Consider the following 24,331-nt stretch of genomic DNA (forward strand, 5'->3'; position numbering starts at 1 on the left):
AGGCTAGAGCCTGTCCAGGACCCGCCCCAACGAAGTTTAAAAGTGAGCCTCCAAAGAATCAGACTGATCCTTCCAACGTCACTGTGTCCCAGAGCAAAGCCCCCAGATACTGAGAGGAACACAACGCATCCAACAGCTACGTGAAAATCACAGTGTCTGGCATCCAACCCCAAATCATCAAGCACGCAGAGAAGCAGGAAAACAAAACCAACACGTGACCAGGAGGAAAAGCAATAAAAACAGACTCAGAAGATGTCAGATGATAGAATTAGTAGACGAGGACGTTAATACAACTGTTATAAATATATTCTACACGTTCAAGAAAATAGAGGAACGCGTGAGCATGATGAGAAAAGAAATGGATGGGATTTAAAGAAAACTGAAAACTTAGGGGCAAAAATATGACACCCGAAATGAAAAAATACTGGATAGGATTAACGGCGGATTAGACGCTTAAGAAGAAACGATTAGTGAACTTGAAGACACTGCAACAATCTAAAATAAAACACAGGAAAAAGATGAAAAAAGGGAAACAGCAGAGCATCAGTAAGATGTGGGACAACGTAAAGCAGCCTAATGTATATGCGATTAAAGTCCCAGAAAACAGACTAAGGAGGCAGAACCCCACACCCACAGATCCAAGAGCTCAACAAACCCATGAAGAAAACATGTCAAGGCACTTCATAATCAAGTTGCTGGCAATGGATGATAAAGAAAAAAACTGTAAATCAGCCAGAAGAAAAAGATACTATCGGAGTCCCTGTGATCACAGCCTGGGTAAGGGAAAAACTGGGTCCACTGCTAGTTTCCGTGAACAGCCACACCACGCACATGCTTCTGCTACAACAGCGGAGTTTTAGCATATTAGTTACATGGTTGCGATAGACACCATATGGCCTGCAAAGTCTAAACACTTATTATCTGCCCCTTTACAGAAGGTTTCTAACCCCTGCCCTAAAGTGACAACAAGATACAGCTAATATGCCAATAAAGGAGATAAAGTGGAATCATAAAAAATACTCAATCTAAAAGGGGGCAGGAAAAGGAACAAAACAGATGGTACAAATAGAAAACAAGTAGCAAGATAAGAAGTTTAAGTGTAATTATATTGACAATTACATTAAATGTAAATAGTCTAAACATTCCAATTAAAAGGCAGAAAACTGTCAGATTAGATAAAAAGCAAGAACAATAAGGTGTCTGTAACAGAAACTCACTTTATAATGAGGGACATAATTGGGTTAAAAGTATAAATAGGATGAAAAAGGATATACCAGGCTAAGACCAATCAAAAGAAAGTTAGGGCAGCTGTCCTAATATCAAACAAGGAAGATTTCAGAGCAAGGAATATTACAAGGGATAAAGAAGATGATTTTATAATGATAAAGAGATCAGTTCGTCAACAGCACACAACTAGCCTAAATGTGTATGTGTCTAAGAATAGAGTTTCAGTGAACATAAAGTGAAAACCAATAGAAATGAAAAGAGAAACAGATAAATCTGTAATTAGGATTAGAAACTTCATTATCCTTTTCTCAATAATTGATAGAAAACAAGTACAGAGAAAAACCAGTAAGGATATAGAAGACGTGAACACCACTGTCAACCAAATTGACTTAATTGACGTGTATAGCAGGGAGGAAATACCAGGCTTGGCTAGTAGAAATAAATGTGTTACTGAATTCAGGAGAGCGTGCACCTCTCAGAGAATAGATAAGATGAGAATGTGGTTAAATGAAAAGTGTTTCCTCTCTTGGAACCACACACATGAGGTGAGCCAAGAGCAGAGCTGGAAGTTCAGTCAACAGGGGGTTTCCAGTCACCCTGGTTATAGGCCCTCTGCTCATGCTAACCATTTTATAAAGAAGAAACCCACAGGTAAATCAAGCAAGCAATAATTAGACGCAGAGAAACAGGTGGTCTGAACAGGAGGAATTAAGGAAGGATCTTTACAGTGGACAGAGCATGAGGCCAGGTGGGGGAACATCCCGGTTACTGCACACCTGCTGATCTATCCTGATGACAGGCTCTTGTACCATGTGAACAAACAAGCTGTAAGTCCACACGGTCTCCTCTTGCACCTGGTAGTACTGTCATAAGGAAGTAAACTCCATGACTGGGACCCTGTGGGCTGGTCTGAATGCTACACCTTGACTATACTCCCTGCTTGCAGACATGCAGGAGGGTGTATCCACTTTATCCGTGGGCAGAGTGGAAGAGAGAAGGGAATCAACACAGAAATAAAGGTAAGCCACCAATAAGGATGAGAGTCAGCATTACAGTCAATGGTCCACCTGGAAATCTTCCTGCATAACCCACAGGCACCTTAAAACTCAACATATCTACAACTGGCATCATCTCTCTCCCTCCCCATCCAAACTGCTCTTCTTCCGAAGGTCCCCATCTCAGTAACTGGCACCATGACACACCTGGATGCTCTTGGTAAAAACCCGGGGCTCATTCTGGCTACTTCTTCCCTCCCACCCTCACCCACTGCATGTAACTGACATTCATTCCTTTTCCTGCCCCGGAGTGGACCCTCACTGTCTTTCCTGGCACCCGCATCCAGCTTCTGAACTCCCCTGTGAGTGCGCAGCAAGAAAACATGACTCCCTACAGGGAGCCCAGGCCCTCTGCGGCTGCCTTGGCCAACCTCACCTTCCGCCATCGACACACACTGCACCGTGTGGGCCCCCCACACTCCGGGCTACCTCCCGCCTCCGGGCCTGTGCCACGCTGTCCCCACCGCCTCAGACACTCTTCTCTCTCCACCCTCGGCTCACCCTGCGGCTGAGCAGCCCCGCCCTTGGACCCCAGGCCTCCTGGAGGGCAGCGGACAGGTCCGCTCCTCGGTGCGCATGCGGCCAGAAGCGGGCGCAGAGCAGTAACAGGCGGCCGCGCTCACCTGCTGATGATGCCCTTCATCTGGATGTCCTTGTCCTCCTGCTGCCGTCGCAGCCGCTCCTCGCCCTCCTCCAGCCGCGCCTGATACTCCAGCACCAGCTTCTGGGTGGTCTCCTCCTGGCACTTGAACAGGGTCTCATACTCCTCCAGCTTCTTGGTGGACATTCGCAGCTTGTCCTGCAGCACTGCCAGGTCCTGCTAGGAGGGCGGCGCGCCACGGGCACAGCACCCAGGACAGAGAGCACAGCCTCGTGAGCCCGGGCAGGGGCACAGGATGGGAGGCAGCCCGGCTCGGAATGCCTCAGGGCCCATCACCATCTCAGTCCTCTTCCCACAGCGGGGAGACGCCCAGGGAGAGGGGGCCAGTGACACTCGATGCCTGGCCCCCATCCGGGGCTCTCCCACCCGCCAGCCCATCCTGCAGCTATGAGGCAGATGAAGACTCAAACCAGACCTCAGAAGTAAAGGTCTTGAGCTTTTCATAATAAAAAAAAGTTATAAACCTCTTGGGTACATTAAGGAGATGACAGTGCTCTGAGAGACGGGGGCTCCACAGGAGGGGACGCTGAGACCCAGAAGGCAAATGACCCAATCACATGGGGACCACAGTGACTGATGGGGTGAGATCCTAGCCTCCCAGGCTCGATTTGACCCTGAAGCCGTGGCAAGTCGCATAGGAAGTCGGGGGAAGAGATTAAAGGCAGTGGTCTAGGGCTTTCTGGATCTGACTCAGCCCAGCACTCTCGGCCTTCAGGGAGGAGGAGGGATGTATAAAGCGGCAAGAGAAGCAGTGAGCTGGGAGGCTGTGCGAGCTGAACAGAGAGCGAGGCAGGGTCAACACCCGAATCAAGGGGCTGGAGAGGTTGGGTGCCGGGTGCTGTGAGGATACAGGGAATGGGGAAGGCAGGAAGGGCCTCTCCTTCAGCCTCGGGCATCGGGAGCCAATTCACTCATCAGCAAAGGACTGCCCAGAGGCCAGGAGGCAGCAAATGTAACTCCTGAAGCAAAGCTGGCCCCAGAGGAGAGCCCAGCTCCGGGAGAAACAGCCCCATCCTAGGTCTCCTGCACGGCTGGTCAGAGTGGGGTCGGGAGGGCCCTCCCTGACAGAGGCAGGACCAGGTATTCAAGGAGCTCAAGGGAACTCCAGGATTTGCCTGCGAGGGTTAATGGCAAAGAAAGAGAAACAGCAGCTCACTGGGCCAAGGCACGAGGAAAGAGAACACTCCAGCTGCAGCCTGACCCTTGAAATCGTTCAGGCACTCCTTGTGATTCACAGATGGGAAGGTAGGTAGTCTCAGAAAAGCGCAGAGCCTGGCCGCAGACTCACGCAAGGAGCCTGGGGTGAAGCTGGCCCTCCTTGCTCCCCAGCCAAACTCTGGCTCTTGGAGCACTGTGCCCCATGTCCCCTGGTCCCGTTCACGCAATAATGGTGAAAGCAGGTGGATGCAGTGGACCAAGGGGATGGTGGAGGCGGCGGAATGCAGCATGGACGTGGATCTGACCCCAGGCCAGCAGGAGGGAGAGCGGACACCCCGCCCTGCGTGCCCTCGCCCGAGAGGCGGCTACAGGCTTTCCTGGGGCCGAGGGCACCCACGGTGAGTGGGGGAAGTGGCTGCTGTTCTGGGGGGCCTTGCACTGGTCCTGTGTCAACCTGGGCTTTGGCCTCCAGGAGGAGATGGGAATCGGCCATGGATCCAGGGCAGCTGCCACAATAACTAAAAGAATCGTGGAGAACTGAAGCACCCACTGCTCACCCAAATACTAGATGTACGTTGGGGGTGGGATTTGGATGTTTTAGGACCAATATTTTTCCCCTGGAAAGAAGAAAACATCTCGGTAGCAATCTGACATCACCCCTCCCTGGCTCTCTCTCCCAGACCCTGGTGAGACGGGGACTGGGGGAAAGCCAGGCCGTGGGGAGGCACAATCCCAGAGCGGAGGGGCCTGGCCGGGGTGCCTCCCTGCTGTCGCCAGGACCCGCGCCTCTGCCTCTTCATGCGTGAGGCTCCCCGCAAGGGTCTCCATGCACCTCTCAGGCACCCCTGACCCCCCAGGTCCTGGATTCTCCTCAAGCCCCAGATGCTCAGAAGCTCGGCTGCCCAGTCACTTAGGGAAGGTGCCTCCTGGGGTCTGGATTCAATACGATTCCTGGGTGGGTCTCACATGCAGCCCATGTAGGAAACCTCAGGTTTAAGCTAAATCCTCCAAATTCCACTGACGGCTGTCCTCACGTGGGACCAGGGGTTGAGAGGGGACTGGCCATGTGTGGGAATTCAGGGCTCAAGGGAGAGAATTCTGCCAGCCACCTCGGGGAGGCAGCCCCCCTGCCCCGAGCTGCCAGGGTCCAGCTTTACCTTTTCTGCTTGGCTGAGCTCTTCCTTACTCCTGAGCCTATCCCTGTGGGGGGGGTCTGGGCCCAGGCCCTCGTCTTCTAACAACTGCGCGTTCATGGTCAAGAGCCAGGCGGCCGTGCGGTCCAGGGCATTGGGGCTCACGGGTGAAGGGCCCTGCGATGAAACACAGCTGTGAGGGGCTGGAGGGAGGGGTGGGGGGTGGCCTTGGGTGAGCCCCAGGGACAAGCGGCTCAGAGGGAATCTTTAGCTGACTGGGCACGTCTGAAGCAGCCCCCGCCCAGGCAACTCCAGGTAGCCTGAAGCAGAGTCGGGAGCCCAGGTGGCCTCCTGAGCGTGGCTCTCTGCTGCCCAAGTGAGAGCGAGTGGACCTGGCCCGGCAGGTCGGTGTCCGGCCCACAGTACATCTGTTACCCTACTGCGTGTACAGCCCTGGAGGCCATCTCAGAGCAGGAGGGGGCCTGGGGGCCACGTCAACCCCTACCCTGGGTCGGGCTTTAACAGGCTTGGAACTGGAGATGGACGGACCCCTCCCTCTTCCTCCTTGACCCCAGCTGTCTCTGAGGAAACTGGCAGAGGGACCCCCAGGCCGCAGTGTCCCTGGTCCACAGGACTCAGGCAGGGGCCGGGGGGGCCGGGGGGGGCGCACAGGCTGGTGGGATGGGGACGAGTGGGGCATCGTTCAGCATGGGATGGCAGCGGGTGCAGGTGGCGATGACACGGCCAGGAGGAGCAGCGCAACACGGGTTCAGGCCGCCCCCGGCGCCGCAGCCCGGCAGTACTGACCTGCTTGTGCACCGCACGAGGCTTCAGCTCGGGGCTGTCGCCCTTGGAGGAGGAGGACTGTTGCCGCAGCCGGGCTCCGGGGCCAGCCCAGTCGGGCGAGGCCGACGCCAGGGTCCCGCTCGAGGGCCGCGGGTACTGCAGGGTGCTCAGCAGGGTGGGTGGCGTCCGGCCGCGGGGCGCGGGAGGTGGTGGCGGCGGTGGGGGTGGCGGCTGGTCGATCCTCCGCTGGGGGCCGGCGCTGTTCTGCCGCGGCCCCGGGGGCTGCCCGCCCTTCTCAGTCAGCGACACCTGGCGCCGCGCCAGCTCCCCGGCGGTGCTGCTGAAGCTTCCCAGCTTGGCGGCAGCTGCCAGCTCCTCGCTGTTGCTGTGGGAGCTCAAGGAGCTGTGGCCCTCGGAGCCAGAGTCGCCAAGGCCACGGGGAGACAGCGGCAGGCCGGCCGCCATCTGGTACACAGGGTTCTGGAAGGAGAGCGGCGCCAACAGCTGGGGCCGGCCCGGCGCGCCCTCCGAGGTGCCCGCTGTGCTCGGCGTCTGGCCTGCCCGCCGCACCGTGGCCAGCCCTGCCAGGCTCACTGGGGCCACCCGGGCCGGCCACCCGGCCACCAGCTGAGCTGCAGGTGCCTGCCCGTCGACGGCGAGGGCGTCGGGGCCCGCCGGGGAGCCCGCCTCCCCGTCCAGCGTGCGGGCGTCCTGGAGGTCCACCATGGACAGGCTCTTGCCACCGTTGGCCATCTGAAGATCAGGCTCGTTGGCTTCCGAGTAACTCGAGCTACGGGCAGGTGAGGGCTGGACCCCGGAGGACCTTGTGACAAAAAACAAGTCCTTGTTTTCGGGGGTTGGAGACGGTAACCGGGTGAAATCTATCAGACTGCAGGGAGACAAGCACACACAGGGAAAGAAGGGGGAAGAGAAGAACTGTGAATGCGGCCAAGGCGGGTCCCAACCGAGAGCCCCCGCCAACCTGCCGCCCACCCGGCGGCCTGAGCCAGGGTGGGGGGAAGGGGAGGGGAGAAGAGGGAAGGCAGGGGAGGGGAGGAGGTGTGGGGGTAGTGAGAGTGGGAGAGTCCCGGGGCCCAGTGGCGCAGCTGCAAAACCAAACCACAGCCCGGGCAGCTGACCCTGGCAGAAGCCACCACGAGGGCGAGGGGCTGACGGCTGCTCCAGCACGGAACCTCTGCACTAGGGACCCACACTCCCAGGGTCAGGCCAGGCGGCCTGGCAGGCCCTTTCCCTGCTCAGCTGCATCTTGGGACAGTAGGTTCTGGGGCCTGAAGTGTTCTGGAAAAGCCCTCTGACTAAATCCAAACCCACGACGCAGTGGCTCTCTGCTATCCCGGGGTCCTGCACCGAGAACTAGGGCTTCAAAGCCCCGGGGGCTCCCTCTGCCTCTTCCCTCCTGCTCCTAGTCACACTGGTAACCAGGTGGGGGCCTGTGCTGAGAGAAGCCTCCACCTGCAGCCTCCTGCTGCCACCCGTCTGACTGGCAGGCGGGGGCTGGCGCTTCCGGCAGAAGCAAGGAATCAGAGGAGGCTCCTCCGGGCGTGACTCAGGCGGGGAGGGCCTGCACCTGCCGTGGCAGGCCATACCCTCACCCCTATCCCGGACTCCCAGACTCTCCCTGGCCCCTCCCTGGAAGCCAACTCCTTGGAAGGAGGTACAAAGCCAGGTGGGCTTTGGAGGGAAGAATGCGGGGGTGAACAGGGCTCTGAGTGGGCTAGAGGCACAAGAACTTGGGGGTTCAACATGGGCTTGGAAAGGAGTTGGCTTAGCCTGGGATGGTGGGCAAGTGCCAAGTCCCAGGTGATGGGACTTGGGCAGGGCAGGCAGCGGCCACTCGGGGCCGCAGCACTTGTGGGCCGAGAGGAAGTGGACAGGGCAGCAGGTGGAGCCGGGAGAAACCCAGACCCGCCATGGGCCTGGGCCGTCCTTCCACACGCCCAGGTCAGGTCTCCTGAGAACCCATGTGCCCGGACACCTCTCGAGCCACCACTTGGCTAAGGTGTGTTCCCCACCTGAATCTCTGCTTTGCCTCACTTGGAAGATTGTATGAACGGCCCCTCAAGACTTAGAGGGACCCGAGAAGGGGCATCAAGGTCTCTGCATCTCCCGCCTCCCCCTGGGCCTCCAGTCCCTCGCACCACATCCCCAGGTCCTTGATCTCAACGCCCTCGCCTGCTAAAAGCCTGCTGCTGCCGCCATTTCAGAACCAGAGAGCTCCCAACTCTGCTGCTCCAGCCTCATCCTCACCGGCTGGTCCAAGATGGCCCTGGTGGAGGAGGCGAGTGTACAACTGCGCCATAAGTAGTTCACTGTAAATGCCAAGGTCCTCACTTTGATGTCATCACTCAGAGAACACTTCGCCTCCCCCTCCACTGTTGTTTTATTTACTGGGCACTTGTCCCAGGGCTGGGGGCTCAGAGCAAGAGCTGGGCCTCAGCACCTCTCTAGTTTCCCAGGCTCCCAGCCTCTAAGCCTTACAGTCACCTGAGCTCCTCCTGAAAACACACACCCTGGAGCGTCACTTCTGGAGATTCTGATTCAGGTCCAGGAAACACATACAACCCAGTGATGTGGAAGTTGTTTGGGACCAGTAATTGTTCTTCAACAAAAGATGGGTTGCCTTTCTCCAGGCCTTTGCCTGTGCTAGTCCCTCTGCCTAGAACGCCTTTTCCACCAATGGAGGTATTACTTTTTCCTAAGCTCCGAACTATAGCACTACCTCCTCCAAGAAGCCTTTCCTGATTTTTCCCAAACAGAACTTCACTACTTAGGGCCCGAAACACACACCTGAGTCTCATTCAGCTTGTTTTATAAACGCCAGCGCAGGTATCTTCCACCCCACATGAGACTGCAGGTGGCTGCGCCTGGTCTGAACAGGCACCCCGCAACACGCAGCATGCCCGGCGGCTCTTACCCGGAGACGTCGTTCTCGATCACCATCTTCTGCAGCCCCGCTGAGATGCTGCTGCTGCCAGAGCCGGGCGTAGAGGCCAAGTCGTTGGTCCCTGCAAGCTGCCCACTGCCTGGGGCACTCAGTGCCGTGTGCACGTCCCTCAGGATTCGAGGCAGAGGCCCCAGTTTGGATACGATGCTCTGCAAAAACACAGCAAGAGGCAGGTGTGACCCACTGGGGCTGCCTGTGGAGGCCAAGTGCGCTGTAGCCACTGTGTTCAAACCTTCTAAGGAGCCAGTCAGAAATGCAGGCCCGCCCTCCCATGCAGGTCAGATCCGGCAGGTCTGGGATGCGGTAGGGAGCCCAGAAATCGCAAATGACGTTTTTACCAGTTCCCCACATATTTCTGGGACAGGGTGCGAGGTCCACAGGGAGAAACGCTAACCTAGTCCAACCCAGTCTGTCCTACCTCAGTTCCCCCCAGAGAGGACAGGCCACACGGAATCCCGGACCCTCCCCACCTGCGAGGCTTGGCTCGGGGATGGCTCCCTCCCATGTCATCTACTCCACAGGGTGGGCTGGGCCCTGACCCACTCTGACACCTGAGCCCCAGGGGCAACGGCCCAGGCACCAGGCAGGCACCACCACACGCCTGTCAGGCAGACAGTGGCACCTGGGCTGGCTAAACCTCGCTATCCTGGTTTAGACCGATGGTGCTAAGCGTTCCGGGCTGGGGACAGGGGACTCTGCCTTCCCCTGGCTTATGCTCCAGCTTCCATCTAGGGCTTTGTGCAAAAAGAAAGTGTGAAAACTCGTGTAGTCAACAGAGACGTGAGCGGCAAACAGCTCGACTTTCAATCCTGCTGCAACTTCTGTAGCTCCCGCCTGGTTGCGCGGACATGGAAGACGGTGGCAGGGCACAGGCGCTCAGTTAAGTGGTGGCCGTAGACTGAATGGTGTTGGCAGCAGTGGAGGGAGAGAAGCCCTTGGCCCTCATTTCCATTTCTCCCTCCTGGGTCTCTTGGAGCCAAAGGGCAACGGACATAAAGGAGCAGAAATGACTGCAACAGCATGTTTGTAGTTAAAAGCTGGGCCTAATCTGAGCGTCCAGTAAACTAAATGGTGCAGTCACATGACAGGACAGTCTGTGCCATTAGAAAGGTCACAGTGGCGGTGTGGCACGCACTGTCGTGAAAAGATGCCGAAGACGGAGGAGTGAGAAACGCATGTGGCACTGCACGCAAAGTTCTCACTTTAACAAAAAGGGAAAGGACTTTGCCTGTGTGTGTACTTAACACATGCACAGATGTATCTAGAAGGCTACACACCAGAGCGCCCTAGGTGGTCACCCCTAGGGACCTTCCAGTAAGGTCCCTTCCAGTCCCGGTTCAGCAGTAGCTACTTTTGTAAGATGGTCCCACAGAGCCCTGGAAAGCAGATGTTCTGGAAGTGGATCCTGGCAGGCCCAGCCCTTGCTGCCAAGAACCCGCTCACTGTGCGAGCTGGGGCTGCTTGGGACAGTGGAACCCAGGCCACGGTGGCTGCAGCAATGTCAGAGATGTCTAGGGAATAACCATTTCAACTGATGGCCAAGGGCAATTCTGGAAAGGTTTGCAACTTCCTGCCTGACACGTGGAGGTGTGGCATCTTCAGTCTTCTTTTTCATATCGGTGGCCTTAAAACCCAGAGCAAGGACATTTTCAGAGAAGCAGCTAACCCTGATCACACTTGTCGGAGGCAGGGAGCACACCCTCGGCAGTGGACTCCATCCACTACGCCACGGCCGAAGCCCCCGTACAGAGCGGGCTCCCCGGGCAGGGGCTGCCGCGGGAACACGGCGCTCCCCACCGAGGAAGTGGGCCCCGAGATCCCCAGCGCTGACAGGGCCTGGGCTGGACCCTCGGGCTCCGGCGCCCGGCAGGGCCGCTGATCTGCACCGCACAGGCGAACCCTCTGAGCCCCTGGCTACTCTGGGAGCTGGAGCGGCCTGAGGCAGCTCTGGTGGCCTTCGGCCCGCCCTCCGCCCATTGCGGCCCGGTGCACAGGCACCTGCTCCAGCTGGCTGACGGCCTCCCAGAGCAGCGAGTGCAGGCTGGAGAGCTCGCGGCCCAGGTCGATGTAGCCCTCGAAGCCGGCCGTGTTGGAGATGGTCTCGGGGTTGGAGATCTCCAGCAGGAAGCGCTGCATGTTGGTCCACTCGTGCTCCAGGAACTGGTTCATGAACGACATGTACTCCTCCTTGCTGCCAAACCTGGAGCCGAGCAGACGGGGTGAGTGCCCTGGGCCCCGCCCAGGAGCCCCCCTTCGCCACTTACTCCCCAGCCAGCCAATCCACTCTGGCTCAGGGCCCTCATGGCTAAGGCTAGAGACCCTTTCTGGGCCTTTTCTCACAGGACCTGGAAGGTTCCGTGGCCCTCACTCTCCATTCACTGGCAGTCACAATCTCCTTCCTCTTTTCCCCAAACGGCAATGGCCTGGTGCGTAGGCGACTCTCAATCCATGCCCGGCCAGGTCTCTCTGCTGAGCTTTCAGACACATTCCGCCACGGGCACCTCCCCCTTCGTCCTCAGCTTGGCCAGGTCTGCGGTCATCTCTGGCACCCCGAACCTGCGCCCTCCTCCGGGGCTCCCTGCCCCAAGGGGAGACGCCACCACCCAGCAGAGAGCTGCACGAGGAGCCCGGCCGTGGTCAGCTCCCCCCGTGCCTCCCCCACCGCTGGCCAGGCTGCTGACCTTACCTTCTAATCACCCCGTGACCTCGCAGCAGTGCCTCCAGCATCGTCACCTCCCGGGCCCAATACTTCCATCCCTTTGCTGTTACCAGAAGCATAATTTTGCTCTCCTCCCAGCCTCTCGCCTGCCAGTCCCGCCCCCTCCACCCCCTGGCCCCACTGCTGTCAGGCTGAACTCTGCAGGACTCTCACCCTCTCCCCCGCTCCAAGGCCCTGCCTGGCCTTCAAAAGCCCCTGCTTTCCTCTTGGGTCTCATCTCCCACCTCCCCCAGCCTGGTACTTGCTGACTCAGGGACTGCACAGCGCCTGGTCCCTCCCGGGCCTGTCTGCCCTGGCTGCCCTTCGTCCTGACACGCAGTTGGGGGAGAACGTCTTCTAGGAAGCTTCCCTCTCTCCTCTCCCAAGAAGCGCAGGGCCCTCCTGCGAGCCCGCGTGCCCACGTCCACCCGCTCTCTCCCCTGCTGTAGGGCTGTCTCCCGGAGGGCAGGCCGGGCCCAGAGGAGGCCCAGAGGGGGACTCCATCCACACCTCCTGAAAGTGCCTTGATGACCCAGCCCTTCCGTTTCCACCCACTCCCTCTAAGGTACAGCGAGAACACTGAAGTGCTTCACTAGCAAAGACGTCCTTGGCAGCCTTAGATAAGGACAATCTGAAGCAAGCCGGGTGCCCAACCACAGGGGTCGGCTTCAGGAGACACAGGCCCTTGTCCCTCAAAGGCATATTAGTCACTCATTTCAAAACCAAGCGTATCAATGGTAAGTACATGGGAGAATCCTTATGATAAAATGTTCATTCAAAGAAGCAGAAGGGGGCTTCCCTGGTGGCACAGTGGTTGAGAGTCCGCCTGCCGATGCAGGGGACACGGGTTCGTGCCCCGGTCTGGGAAGATCCCACATGCCGCGGAGCGGCTGGGCCCGTCAGCCATGGCCGCTGAGCCTGCGCGTTCGGAGCCTGTGCTCCACAACGGGAGAGGCCACGACAGTGAGAGGCCCGCGTACCGCCAAAAAAAAAAAAAAGCAGCAGAAGGAAAAAATACCTTATCTTCTCCCCTTTGAAAATTACACGGAAACATACCACACCGGCATGTACGTTCAGTAGGGGAGCTGGGGTGCGGGGAAGGACTGAGGACAGCAGGGACTGGCCTGCCGCACAGTCCAGCTCTGGGGCGGACCCTGCCGTCGGGGGACGTGGCACTCACTTGGCGAAGTTGGCCAGGTTCTGGGTGACCTTGGCGATGAGGGTGAGTGTGCGGGCGGTGCGGTCATCGGGGTACTCCTGCAGCAGGTTGAAGAGTGAGGGCGACATGATGGCCGGGCAGAGGAAGCGCAGGAACAGGGAGGCGCTGATGAGCCGCTCGCTGATGTCCGGCCGGCCACGGCTGCTGCACTCTTGCCGCCACGAGGCGAACACCTCCTTCAGCTCCCGTGGGAAGACACTGTGACGGGACACATGAGGGGGGGCCGGCCGTCAGGCAGGGCGCTGGGACCGGAGGGGGCAGAGCAGGGACCCGGTTCTGGGTCCAATGGAACCGAGTTCCAGCCCTGCTCCACCATCAGGGCTGTGTGAGCCGGCACAGGAAGAGCACAGGGCAGGCACAGGAGCAGGGCCGCCCGGGCCGCAGTCAGGTGGATCTCTCCCCGAGGGGTTGAGTGGGGTGGGACGCAGGCACGGGCGAGCCGGCAGTGAGGGCGAGCTCCCAGAGGGCTTCACCCCCCTCCCCACACGGCAGGCATCAGGGCCTAGGGGAGGGTGAGGAAAACACAGCAGGAACAGACCACCACTCCTTGTTCCCATCCCTGCCTTTTGAGACTTACTCCCTTCACTCAAATAACGTTATAGAGTTAGAGGTTTTCAGCAGAGCTCGGGGTGATCAAGAAGATGGCTGGATCCTAACCACAGGGTGAGGACACGGCTCCCTACTTTCTCAGTGGGGAGGGAAATGGAGGCAGTGGCCTCCCCAGGCGGACCCGGTGAGTGCAGGCCACGTTCCCGGCACCTGGCTGGGGGCTATCTCCTCTGGGCGTCCCCCCCCCCCCCCCCGCCACAGGGAGGCCCCACCAGGCCAAGCTTTAAGTGGCTTTCCTATCTTTTCACCCTAGAAGATGGGTGCTCCCTGAAGCCAGAGTCCACCTGGCTCTGTCACTAGCTCAGGGTGCTCTGACCCAGGGCCTGGCCCTCCCTGGGCTTCGGTGTCCTCACTCTCACACTAAGAACAAGGCCTGCCCTGCCGAGCTCACAGAGCCATCTTAAGGCTGGGACCCCCCCAAGACTTTAAGAGGCTTTGATCAGCTTGAAAAGCTTCTGCCCAACAAGCCCAGCACCCAGCCCGGCAGACTCTGGCAGTGAATGTGGCTGAACCAACAAGGACGTGGCTAGAGAGGAAGTGAGGGCAGGTGGCCTTTAGTCCTGGCCTCTGAAGTGCCAGGCACAGGACTGGGCAGGGGGCAGGCGCTGAGTGATAACGTCTATCAATGGCCTTGCTCAGAACGGAGAGGTGCCTCTGGGCCTCTACAAACGCCAGAAAGAGGAAACAGAAAATCATTGTCCGTGGTTATGTTTCCCTGTGTCCCACACCCGGTCCACCCTGGGAACAGGCGGGCAGAGGGTGAAAACACAGCCTAGCCCAAGGGTGGGAAGTGTGTTCCAGAGCTCAGGCTCTCTGGCTGCCCCTCTTCCCCTGGTGCCAGGGTTCATTTTCAGCTCAGCCCAAGAGGCCAGGCTGGCCCCAGGTGAGCACCCTGTGTAGCCCTGGGCCAGAGGGCCCTGGGCCGGAGGCGCCCACCCCACTGGCTCTGGCCACTCCCTCTGCCCAGATCCAAGGCTGTCGCTCACCTAGCAGGCCCGCCTCTGCCTGTCCTTCGGGAGCAGCAAAACATTCCCGGGCCCTCCTGTATGCCCAGGCCCGAGCTGGTGAATCTGCCTGCCCCCAGGGCGCTCAGGGTGTGTGCAGGAAACGGACTTGGACACAGGCACAATCAGGCACTCCGATGGGAGCGGGGCAGTGAGCGAGGGTGCCCAGGAGAGGGGAGCCGACCATATGCGGTGACCTGAAGGAGGGCTGCAGAGGGGAGCCAGATACAGGCCAGGCCGGGAAAGAACATGATCAAAGAAAGGAGGGAGGTATGGCTGGGGGTCAGGGGGTGGGAATGGGGTCAGGAGAGTGACCTGGATGGGGACGGGATGCAGGTCCTGAGCTGCAGCAGTGACCGAGGAGGAAACCTTGGCAGCTCCTCCAGTGCGAAAATATACCCACTGCTTGGGGCTGGCGGCACGGTCCCCTGGACAGTGACGAGGCTGTACTCGGCACCAGGTCAGCCGCCACCAGACATCCATGCCTGGGACGCTAGCCCTGGAGCTAGGCTAGCACTCCGCAGCGGCCCCGGGACTGATTCTGGCCCTGACTGCGGTCCTGTACGAGCGGCCGGCTCAGCACACCTCTGCTCGTTTCTGGGGCTGCCAGGAGCCCGCGGACCTCTGTCCCAGTTAAGGCCCAATCCACCTCCTTTGTCCTCTACAGCCCCAGCAGGAGGCCCACACCTGGTGTCCAGGCACCCACACAGGCCCCTGCTGGGCCTGATCACAGCCTGTGAAGTGAGCACCAGCTCCTATGGACAGGTGAGGAGTCCCAGGTGAGGCCAGCCACTCACCCCAGGTGGGTGCCCGAGCAGGGCCTTGTCAGTCTGGCTCCCTGGGCAGCCCCAGCACCTACAACAGCACCAGCTGGTGCCCGCTGTTAAGCATGTGCGATGGGCTGCCAGGTCCGGTCCTCACCACTGCACAAACCACGTCCTGCCTGTATGCTCTGGAACACTGCTTACGTCTGACAGCCCAGAAAGGACCAGGACGGGGGCCTGGCAGCCCAGCGAGACTCAGCGGGGTCAGCCAGAGGGTGGCTTCCAATCCCAGAGCCCCACTCTGAAGCCGTGTGAGGTGCGGGCGTGTCCCCTCTCCTCTCCTTATTAAACCTCAGCTCTCCCATTCGTGAGTCGGGGATGATGGAGGAGAGCCCCTCACAGAGCTGTCCGGAGGGAACAAAGCCCAGCACTCTGCAGGCACCTGCACAGAAGGACCCAGAAGGACAGGGGAGACGCAGGGGTGGGGGGCCCTGGGCAGCTGAGGCCGAGAAGGGCGCGGAGGCAGCACTGACCAGTAGGAGTTGATGATCTTGCAGAAGGCCAGCTCGCAGCACATCTTGAGGTTGCCCTGGTGCTCGGGGAGGTCAGCGGCTGCGCACTTGCTCGGGTCCACTTCACAGTTCTCATCCGACTCATACAGCGCTTTGATGAACTCCCCTGCAGCCAGAGGGCAGGGGGGGCGTGAGGGACTGGCGAGCTTGCCCCGCCTCTGCCCTCCGCCCCCGGCCGGCCCACACGCCCTACCCAGTGCGTCCTGCAGGTACTTCTGGCCCACCAGCTTGAGGTACTCCTCGATGGCCTTGGTGGCCAGCGTGTTCTCCCGGAAGATGAGGTGCTCGTCTCCACAGCGGTCCACCTCCGACATCATCAGGTCTGTCAGGAAGTCCTGTGGAGCCAGGTGAGGAGAGTGGACCTGAGCAGACTTGGCAGGTAGGACCCTAGGGTTCCAGACCCACACCCTGGCCAGGAGCCCCTGCTCCTCGAGGCTGCCCCATTGCCAAGCTACTGGTACCCACTGGTGGGGGCTGCCTGGGAGTGAGGGCAGGGCAGCCTGATGAGGGGGGACGTCTAGCCATGGCCACATCAGAGCTGGGCACCGGATCAGGGATGCAAGAGCATGCTGCATGGAGCCATGGGCCCCCGTATCACAGCCGGACCCGCGGAACTCAAATCCCTGCTCAGCCCTGCCCAGGCCTGGTGGGGTGACGGGAGCAGAACTCCCCCACCCAGCGCCATCAGTGTCGAAGAGGACAGATGGGCTGCCCTCTGCCCCTCGCACAAGCAGCTGCCACTGTCCACCCGTTACTCTGACAGGGTCTCCCACACCAGACATGGGCTCGTTCTGTGTAGCCTCACAGGCAAGGAAGGACGAGAGAGAGGCAGAGGCAGTCCGGCTGCCCTGGAAGGCAGTGAGCCAGTGCTCAGATGGGAGAGAGCACCGACCTCGGCCTGGGCGGGAAGGCGGCCCACCAGCCTCTCAGCCCCAGGCGCGGCTTCACGGGCAGGCCCCAGGAGGGAGCCTGAGCCCACGCCTTCCCTCCTGACTGCAGGGAGGCTGCACCATGAACCTGCTGCATCACCCAGGTGGAAACTCCTCCCTGGAGCCTGCGCCTCCTCACGCCCACGGCCAGCCTTGTGACTTGGGGGATGGGGGGGAGGACAGGCAGGAGGCAGGAAGTCGGAGACCCGGAGGAGGGTGACAGTCGGGCCAGGGGCCGCCCTGCACAGAGGCTGCACTGGCCAGTGCGGGGCAGGGCTTCTGGAGCTCTGGAAATTCCTCACTCCGATGGGCACAACTCTGGGCCCCTCTGGAATCACAAGTGGCCCTTGAAATACAGAACCGAACTCTGGGTCCCGGAGACCTGGCTGGCTGGCCAATGGAGAGACAGGAGGGGCTGGGGGGAAGTGGCAGTTGGCCTCTCCGGGGACCACACAGCCTGAGGATCCCTTCCTGACCACAGGGACCTCCAGGGCCCCCTCTCTGAACACACGACAGCAGAGGTAAGTACTGCGTGTACTGCTCTGCTCTTGCCCACAGGGCTTCCTGAACTCCTAGGGCAGGCGCGAGGCCCAGGTAGGGAAGAGGAGGGGCTCTGCTTAGAGCTAGGAGCCAACAAGGGGGAAGAGGCACAGAACAGGACAGGGACCTGTCCAAGGCCACACAGCTACCTGGGCCACACTGGGCCCGAGTCTCTTGTTTCCAGGCCCTGTTCCTCCCCTCGCACTGAGGGGAGGGGGGACGGCAAGGAGAACGTGCCAGGTGCCCCCTCACATAGCCCTCCCCCGGGACTGCAGGGCCCTCGTCACGTGCTCTCGAGAGGCATCGCACCCATCAGTGCCCAAGAGGTCAGAGTTCGGACAAACGTCACGCCAGCAGCCCGAGTTACTTCCTATCCTTCCATCTACTGCTCTCCCCACCTAAGGGCCCACTGGGAGGCTGCAGCCCTGGCTTCCACCTCCTTCCACAATAAGCACCCTGATTCTTCTGTCTCAGCTATGAGTATGAGAGCAAAGGTCCCTTCAGATCGGAGTCAGACTCCCAGGCCAGCCCAGCCCTCGGGGGCCACGTACTGGAAGAACAGACACAGAGACAGAGAGGACGCTGCTCCAGCCCTGCTGCCTCCCCGGAACTCCCCCCGGAGGCACGGCTTCCATTCACTTAGTTTCTAGCCCCCTTCCCACTGCTAAGCAAGAAATTAAGAGACGGTCCCACATGCAGCCTTGCCCAGGCAGGTCGGAGGCTGGGGGCAGGGGAAGGTGGTCCAACAACGCGGAGGAACCGAGTGCCGGACCCCACGGGGCCCATGCCGGGAAAGCGCCCCTCCCTGTTCCCGCGTTGGTCCCACACCATGGCCCAACAGGCAGGGGCTCTGAAGGGCCCGAAGGAGGCCAGGGCCTTCCGGGAACAGATAGAGGATAAGGGCCCCGATGGAGCACGTGCCCTGGGCTCTGCCTGCGGACCTGAGGCCCGGCCCCGCCCGTGTCTTCCCCAAGCCCAGGCTGAGGGCTCAGGACCTTGACCAGGGCAGTCCCTCGACCAGGGCAGTCCCTCACCCCCACCACAGGCCGCAAACCACACCACGTCCAGAAGGCAGAGGCCCAGCTCCCGGGGCCAGCATACACGGCCTCTGCAGTGTGGACGGACCCCACGTCCAGCCCTTCTCCACTGCATCCAAGGGAGGGGGCAGGGTGGAGAGGGGGAGGTGCGCCCTCGAGGCCCACAGAACCACACTCCACTGCGATGGGCAGGTAGGCGTGTGGAGCCTTCCAGAAGGAGCCTACCTGTCTCCAAAGCCAGGTGGGTGGGGCTGAGGTGTGGTCTGGCAGGGGGAGGCAGGTGAAAGGCCTCGAGAGGGCCCGGCCCGGCCCTGAAGTAGGGCCTGCTGGAGGGCTTTAGATGAGCTCTGCTCCTGGGGACGCTGGAGCTGGGGACGGCTGTAGCTGTGGCAGGCTGCCCGTCAAACAGACGGCTGCAATAGTGACTGTGTCCCATGTGTGTGAATTGGGAGTGAGGGGGGAATCTGGGGCTCGGACAGCGGCCTGCACCCTGACGGTCACCTGTTGGGATGTGTCCCCAACTCAACACCTCACTGGACGTGTGTGTCTGGGTCGCTGGGACCTGTGTGCCGGCAGAGGTGGGCCTCGTGGCCTGCTCGCCTCGAGCCTCAGGGAGGGGCCAGCCCTCTGGGGCAGTGGGTGAAGTCCCTAAACCCATTTCCTCACTGCAAGGTGTGCTCCGGTCCAGGGGCTCCATCCCCGCCTCTGTGATCAGCTCCAACCACGGCGAAGGAGCACCAAGTCCCCACCCTCCACGATGCATCTCTTGGGTTTCAGAAACTCACCTGGCTGTGACCAGTGCCTCCACCAGAGCTGAAATCCATGACGTGGACATGGGGACCGGTAGGTAATCCAGCACGTCACCCAGCCTCCCACGGGGCAACATGAGGTGGGGTCCCGCCTGAGGCCCACACACCTACCTTCACCTTGCCCGTGCTCTGCAGGATGTGCACCAGGGCCGATGCCATCTCCTCCTTGGTCTTGGCGCTGAGGATGGGCTCGAGGGCGGCGCAGAGCCCCAGGTAGTGGTTGGTGATGTGCTCGGCAAACTCCTTGTACATCTCCATGGGCAGGATGGTGATGGTCTGGTAGCGCGCCTTGATGCGGATCATGGGCCCGGGGCCCTTGCCGCTCTTGGGGTTGGGCGTCACCACCGGGTACCACTTCTCCACGAACTGCCGCCCGGCCACGGAGGCGGCGGGCAGGCTCACCAGGCCCAGGTAGCTGTTGCGTTCCTTCTTCTTCTTCTTGTCTGTCTCGCGGTACAGGTGGACGGTGACGGTGCGCAGGGGCGGCAGGTTGTGGAACTCGAAGTGCTCGCCCCAAAAGACGTTGTCAGTCTTGAGCTTGCCCGTGGTGCGTGCGTACAGCACGTCGTCCAGGCACAGCTCGCACAGGTACTTCTTCTTGGCAGGCAGGTCCTTGGCCTCGATCACCCACAGCTTCAGGATGTGCTCCACGCGCCGGCTGTTGTCCTGCACACACGCACAGGGGGGCCGCGGTGACTGGGGGCCCAGCCGCCTGCCCGTCGCCCAGCCCGTAGCGGGGAAGAGCTCTTGGGAGGCTGGAGGGACCAGGCCCCGGGCGAGGGACAGCTCTGGAGCCTGACAGCTGTGGGGCTATGGGGCTGGATCTCTGCTCTACCTCGCCCTAGCTCACTGACGGTGGGCAAGTGACCATCTAAGCCTCAACTCCCTTTTTTTTATTCCCTTGGGGATTAAAACCGAGTACGGAGCAAGTAAGAGGCTGGCACAATGCCTGGTACACGGCAGCCGCTTACTGGCTCCCCTGTAGTTTGCTGGTCTGCAAAGTCACTTAGAGGTAAGACCATCACTAAGGCCCTTCCTTAGTAATGTCATGGCGACCAGGACTCAGCCCAGGCCAAGCTGGCCAGGGAGGCAGACACAGAAGCAAGTGATGACAGTCGGGGTCCCAGGGACCTTCTGGGAGAAGCCTGGGGGCAGTAGGAACACAGGAGGGCACCAGCCTGGGTCGGCGGCGCTCGCCTGGAGGAGGGAACAGAAAGCGAAGCTGGACTCGAAGGGATGAGCAGGATTCGGCCGGCGGGGGAGAGGGTCAAGAGCTCCAGGCAGATGGACACCAGCACCCAAACCCCAGTGCTCAGTTCTCTGGCCCAGCGTCTAGAGTGTGCAGCTTCGAAGGCTGAGGCCCCCAGCATGGGTCAGCCTCTTTCAGAGCCCAGCACTACGGCCCACTCAGGCCCTGCCTACACGCAGGCTGCCTGCACCCCTAAGCCCAGGCCACACCAGAGACCCCTCCGTCTTCTCCCTTACGTCGGCGCCTGTGCTCTGCTCTGAGTCTAGCCTCCACCCCCCATGCTCTGGGGACAGCGGACACAGGCCCACCTTGTTGGGATGCACCGCTCGCCGCAGGTTCTCCATCCACTTATCCCGCTCGGCCGCTGACCGGCAGGAGAAGCACTTGCTTCCCGACGACGTCGTCACCTGTGGGGGACAGGCAGGACAGCGTCACGGGGAGGGGAAGGCAGCAAGGCGGCGTGATGGAGGACCTCCAGGACTTGGGGGAGTTTCGGCTGCCAGGTCTGACCGCACCTCAGCCCCAGGCAGGAGGCAGAACAACGACCCCCATATTTCACATTTGCGGGTGGTGCACCGAGACCTGTGGTCCCAGAGCAAGACAGTGACAGGAGGGTGGCCCAGCCCCGTGCCAGCTGGTGCCTGGTCCTGGCTCCTCACCCCTGCCTCAGTGCCCTCTGACCACAGGAAAGCATCTTTCTGAGTCCAACCTCGTTCTCCTGGAGATGGTGGGAGGCACAGGGCACGGGCCCCCGCATGAGTCAGAGAGCAAGGCTTCACCCAAGTCTCCCTCTAGCGGTGGAGCCACAGGCACCTAGCAGACAACCACGGGTTGGCACGAGGGTCACCTTGGTCCTCAGCGGACACCTGCTGATGACGCTTCTCTTGCCAAGTGACAGTGACAGCAATGGCGGTCACAGAAGGCTAATCTACTTGCGGCCAGACTAGAGCACTGAGAACTGGGCTGTCTGGGTGTGCTGGGCCCTGGGGTCCTGCCTGGAACCCTTACCCTCCCCTCCCTGTCTGACTCGCCCATCTTCTGGTCCCCTCCGGGTGAGCAAGCCCAGCCCAAGCTGCTTCTGCCCTGTTCCCGCTGTCCCCAGCACGCCGAGGTCGCTACCAGGGAACCAGACGCCTTATCTAGCCATTCACGGGCCTGCAGAAGCCACAGCACCCCCTGCTGTGGACCAGTGGGCAGGCACCATCTGCAGCCCGCCCCAGGCGGAGAAGTCGGAGGCCAGGAGGAGCCCAGCTGGGCCAGGAGTCCTGAACCGGAAACAGCACCCAGTGGGCACAGGGCTAGGGCAGATGCCAGGCGCCACCCTCCTCCTCCCCTGGAGCTGGGGGTGCCGGGAGGTTGCCCTATTAGTCCCAGGGTCGTGCCTCTGTCAGAAAGCTCTCCTAATTATGCAAGACTGTTGGGGGTGGGAAGCTTCCCAGAAACAGAGGTGGGAAGAGAACATGAATAATTAGAGAAGCAATTAGGAACTCCCAGCAACACCTGCGACATTAGTTACCCTGGCTCTGGCTTGGCCTCAGGCTTGTAGGGTGACCTTTGACATCGTCTTGCCCTCACTGGGCCTCAGATTCCCCATCTACAGGGAAGCACTGGACAGGTGATCCTCGGTAACAGCCCTGTCAGGTCGGGTGGCTGACCCTCTGCTCTCAAACCTTGGGTCACAGAACGCCGGGGCAGGAAAGATTCTGGCTTTCACCACGCAGAGGCAGGGACAGGGCCAGAAAAGGGGACACTCCCCACTGCCCTACAATGCACTGGAGTGGTTTTGCAGGAGGGGTGAGCAGGCCTCGAGACCAGCTCTGCGGCTTGAGCCATTCCACATACGCCTTGAACTCCCTTCCACACACTTGGACCTCTTGCACTTCCCAGCATGGGGGACAGTGCTGGTCTGCCTCCAAGGAGGCCACAGAGCAGGAATGAAGCCCCCGTCTCCCAGCTCCACTTGGTCTCTTGGGAGGCAAAAGCTATGACAGATTCTGGCCGCTGTCCCAAGAGCCTGGCCCCTGCAGAGGCCACGCAGCACTCTAGGCGGGCGTCTGGAGGAGACCTGGCCTCGCGGGAAGAGGACACCAGTACCCGCCCTGCCCCTGCGGCAGGACCCACCTCGAAGCAGTAGTCCTGGCCCAGGATGCTGCTGTGCACTGGCTTGATGACCACCTCCTCCTCCATGCTGAGGTCCAGCGCCTCCACCGCGCTGCTGGGGCTGAGCAGGGACTCGTGCGAGCGAGACTCCTTCAGCCTCGGCATCAGATGGGACCTGGGGGGAAGGCAGCAGGGTGCGTCAGGTCAGGCCTGCCCTGTCCCCTCCCTTCCCTTCTCCTCCAGGAAGCCTGCCCAGAACCCCCCATTTGGAGGCAATCACTCCCCTCAACTCCCACGGTCCTTTCTGTCGTAAGGCAGAGTTGGGGGGAGGCGACATCATGGTGCTGGAGTCACAGAGACCAGCCAGTCCCTTTGCTCCAAGGCAGGACTCTGGGTAAAGGGCTCAGCCCCTAAGTGGCGGGGGTGGGGGGTGGCCGGCGGGGAGGTAAGGAGTTGAAAGTCAGCACTGGGTGCAGGGTAGGGCTGGACCTGGCTTCTCAGCAGCCCGAGACCCACAGAGAAGAGCGGACCCGACCCAGGCAGCCTTCTGGGGGTCTGGTGCCTTCACCATCCCATCCCCTCCCCTCTGCTCCAGTCCCCATCCAAAACAGAAGCAGTTGCCCTGTTCCAACATTTGTCCAGGACATCACTGCCAACAGAACCCTTTCTCGTACACCATCCCACTCCGCCCACTGGCCCCAGGCAATGCAGGAGCACCAGGAACTCTGCTGCTCCTTTCTTACAGACCATGAGGCTCAAAACAGAAGGGATGCAGCCATCTCTGCACGGTGCCCAGGAGCTGAGACTCAGTCAGGGTCCACAGGCTGGGGTTCGGGGGGTCAGGCCAGGGTCAGTGGGTCCAGCACAGGCACAAAGAGCACAGGTAGTTCACTCCACCTGATGCCCAAATGGAACCTGGACCAGGACTGGCTCTGACAGACCTGGTCTTGGACCTGGGCCCGCTGCTCACCTACCACGTGGCCCTAGACAAGTCACGTCCCCTCTCTGAGCCTCAGTTTCCTCGGCACTTCACGTGGAAAGCGCCGTAGATGGCATCTGCTCCGGTGCTCGATGGAGTCCACCTCAGAAAGGCAAACGTCCCTTTCCAGAGTCAACAGGACACACAGCAGTACCCCACTGGGCCCCCTCCCACAGCCGGGGCACAGGAAAAGCCAGAGGACCAGCCAGGCTTGCAAAGACCACCCCGGGAGTGGCTGGGCAGGCCTCGCCCCTACTCACGTCCACAGTCCAAACCCTGGCCTTAGCTCACCCAGACCTCCTTCCCCCAACACCCTCTGCCTTTCAGCTCCTGGCCTCCGGGTCCAAGGCTTAGGCCATCATCTCTCCCTGTCTCGCCAAAGACCCTCTCTCAGGTCAGTGAGGCCTGGCAGGACCACCACAGACCTCCCTGTAGGGCACATACACCCCGTAACCCATTTCCATAACCACCTGTGGTAAGAGGGCCTGAGGTCCACCATGTGTGGACCCAGGAATCCAGAGATGAGCCGAACAGACCCTGCCCAGAGGGCTTCACAGGCTGACAGAGGCCACCCTCTAGCCCCCCTACTTCTCCATGGCAACAGCCCTCCCTGACACGCTGTCCTGTGCTAGGCACTGCATGGGAATCAGGGCTGGAACTGGGACCCCAGCTCTTGGGGACCTCACAGCCCAACCCAAGAGACCCAGCTGGGCTCCCCCAGCTGCTCCCCCATGCCCAGCATGAAGCCGGCGCAGAGCAGGGCTCAGATCCCTGGAGCCGAGTCAATGCCCTCAGGCAGGACTCCTGAAAGCTCCCAGGGGAGCGGACCAGAGGGAA

At 60.4% G+C, this 24,331-nt stretch overlaps 1 protein-coding gene across 3 annotated transcripts in view; it reads right to left on the bottom strand.

Annotated features, from left to right (window-relative positions):
- The window catches only part of DAB2IP (DAB2 interacting protein), a 126,693-nt gene that overhangs the window by 5,605 nt on the left and 96,757 nt on the right, over positions 1-24,331 (bottom strand). For all 3 annotated transcript variants that reach the window (XM_082842251.1, XM_082842250.1, XM_082842252.1), the window contains 11 exons: positions 22,537-22,690; positions 20,724-20,822; positions 19,278-19,832; positions 16,045-16,186; positions 15,813-15,957; positions 12,864-13,100; positions 10,984-11,185; positions 8,956-9,134; positions 6,042-6,909; positions 5,259-5,411; positions 2,906-3,099 (listed from right to left, as the gene is read on the bottom strand). In XM_082842251.1, the coding sequence (XP_082698377.1) occupies positions 2,906-3,099; positions 5,259-5,411; positions 6,042-6,909; positions 8,956-9,134; positions 10,984-11,185; positions 12,864-13,100; positions 15,813-15,957; positions 16,045-16,186; positions 19,278-19,832; positions 20,724-20,822; positions 22,537-22,690 (2,928 nt within the window). The remainder of the gene's footprint in view (positions 1-2,905; positions 3,100-5,258; positions 5,412-6,041; positions 6,910-8,955; positions 9,135-10,983; positions 11,186-12,863; positions 13,101-15,812; positions 15,958-16,044; positions 16,187-19,277; positions 19,833-20,723; positions 20,823-22,536; positions 22,691-24,331) is intronic.

Source organism: Leucopleurus acutus (genome assembly GCF_964270905.1).
Source record: "Leucopleurus acutus genome assembly, chromosome: 7".
NCBI classification, from domain to species: domain Eukaryota; kingdom Metazoa; phylum Chordata; class Mammalia; order Artiodactyla; family Delphinidae; genus Leucopleurus; species Leucopleurus acutus.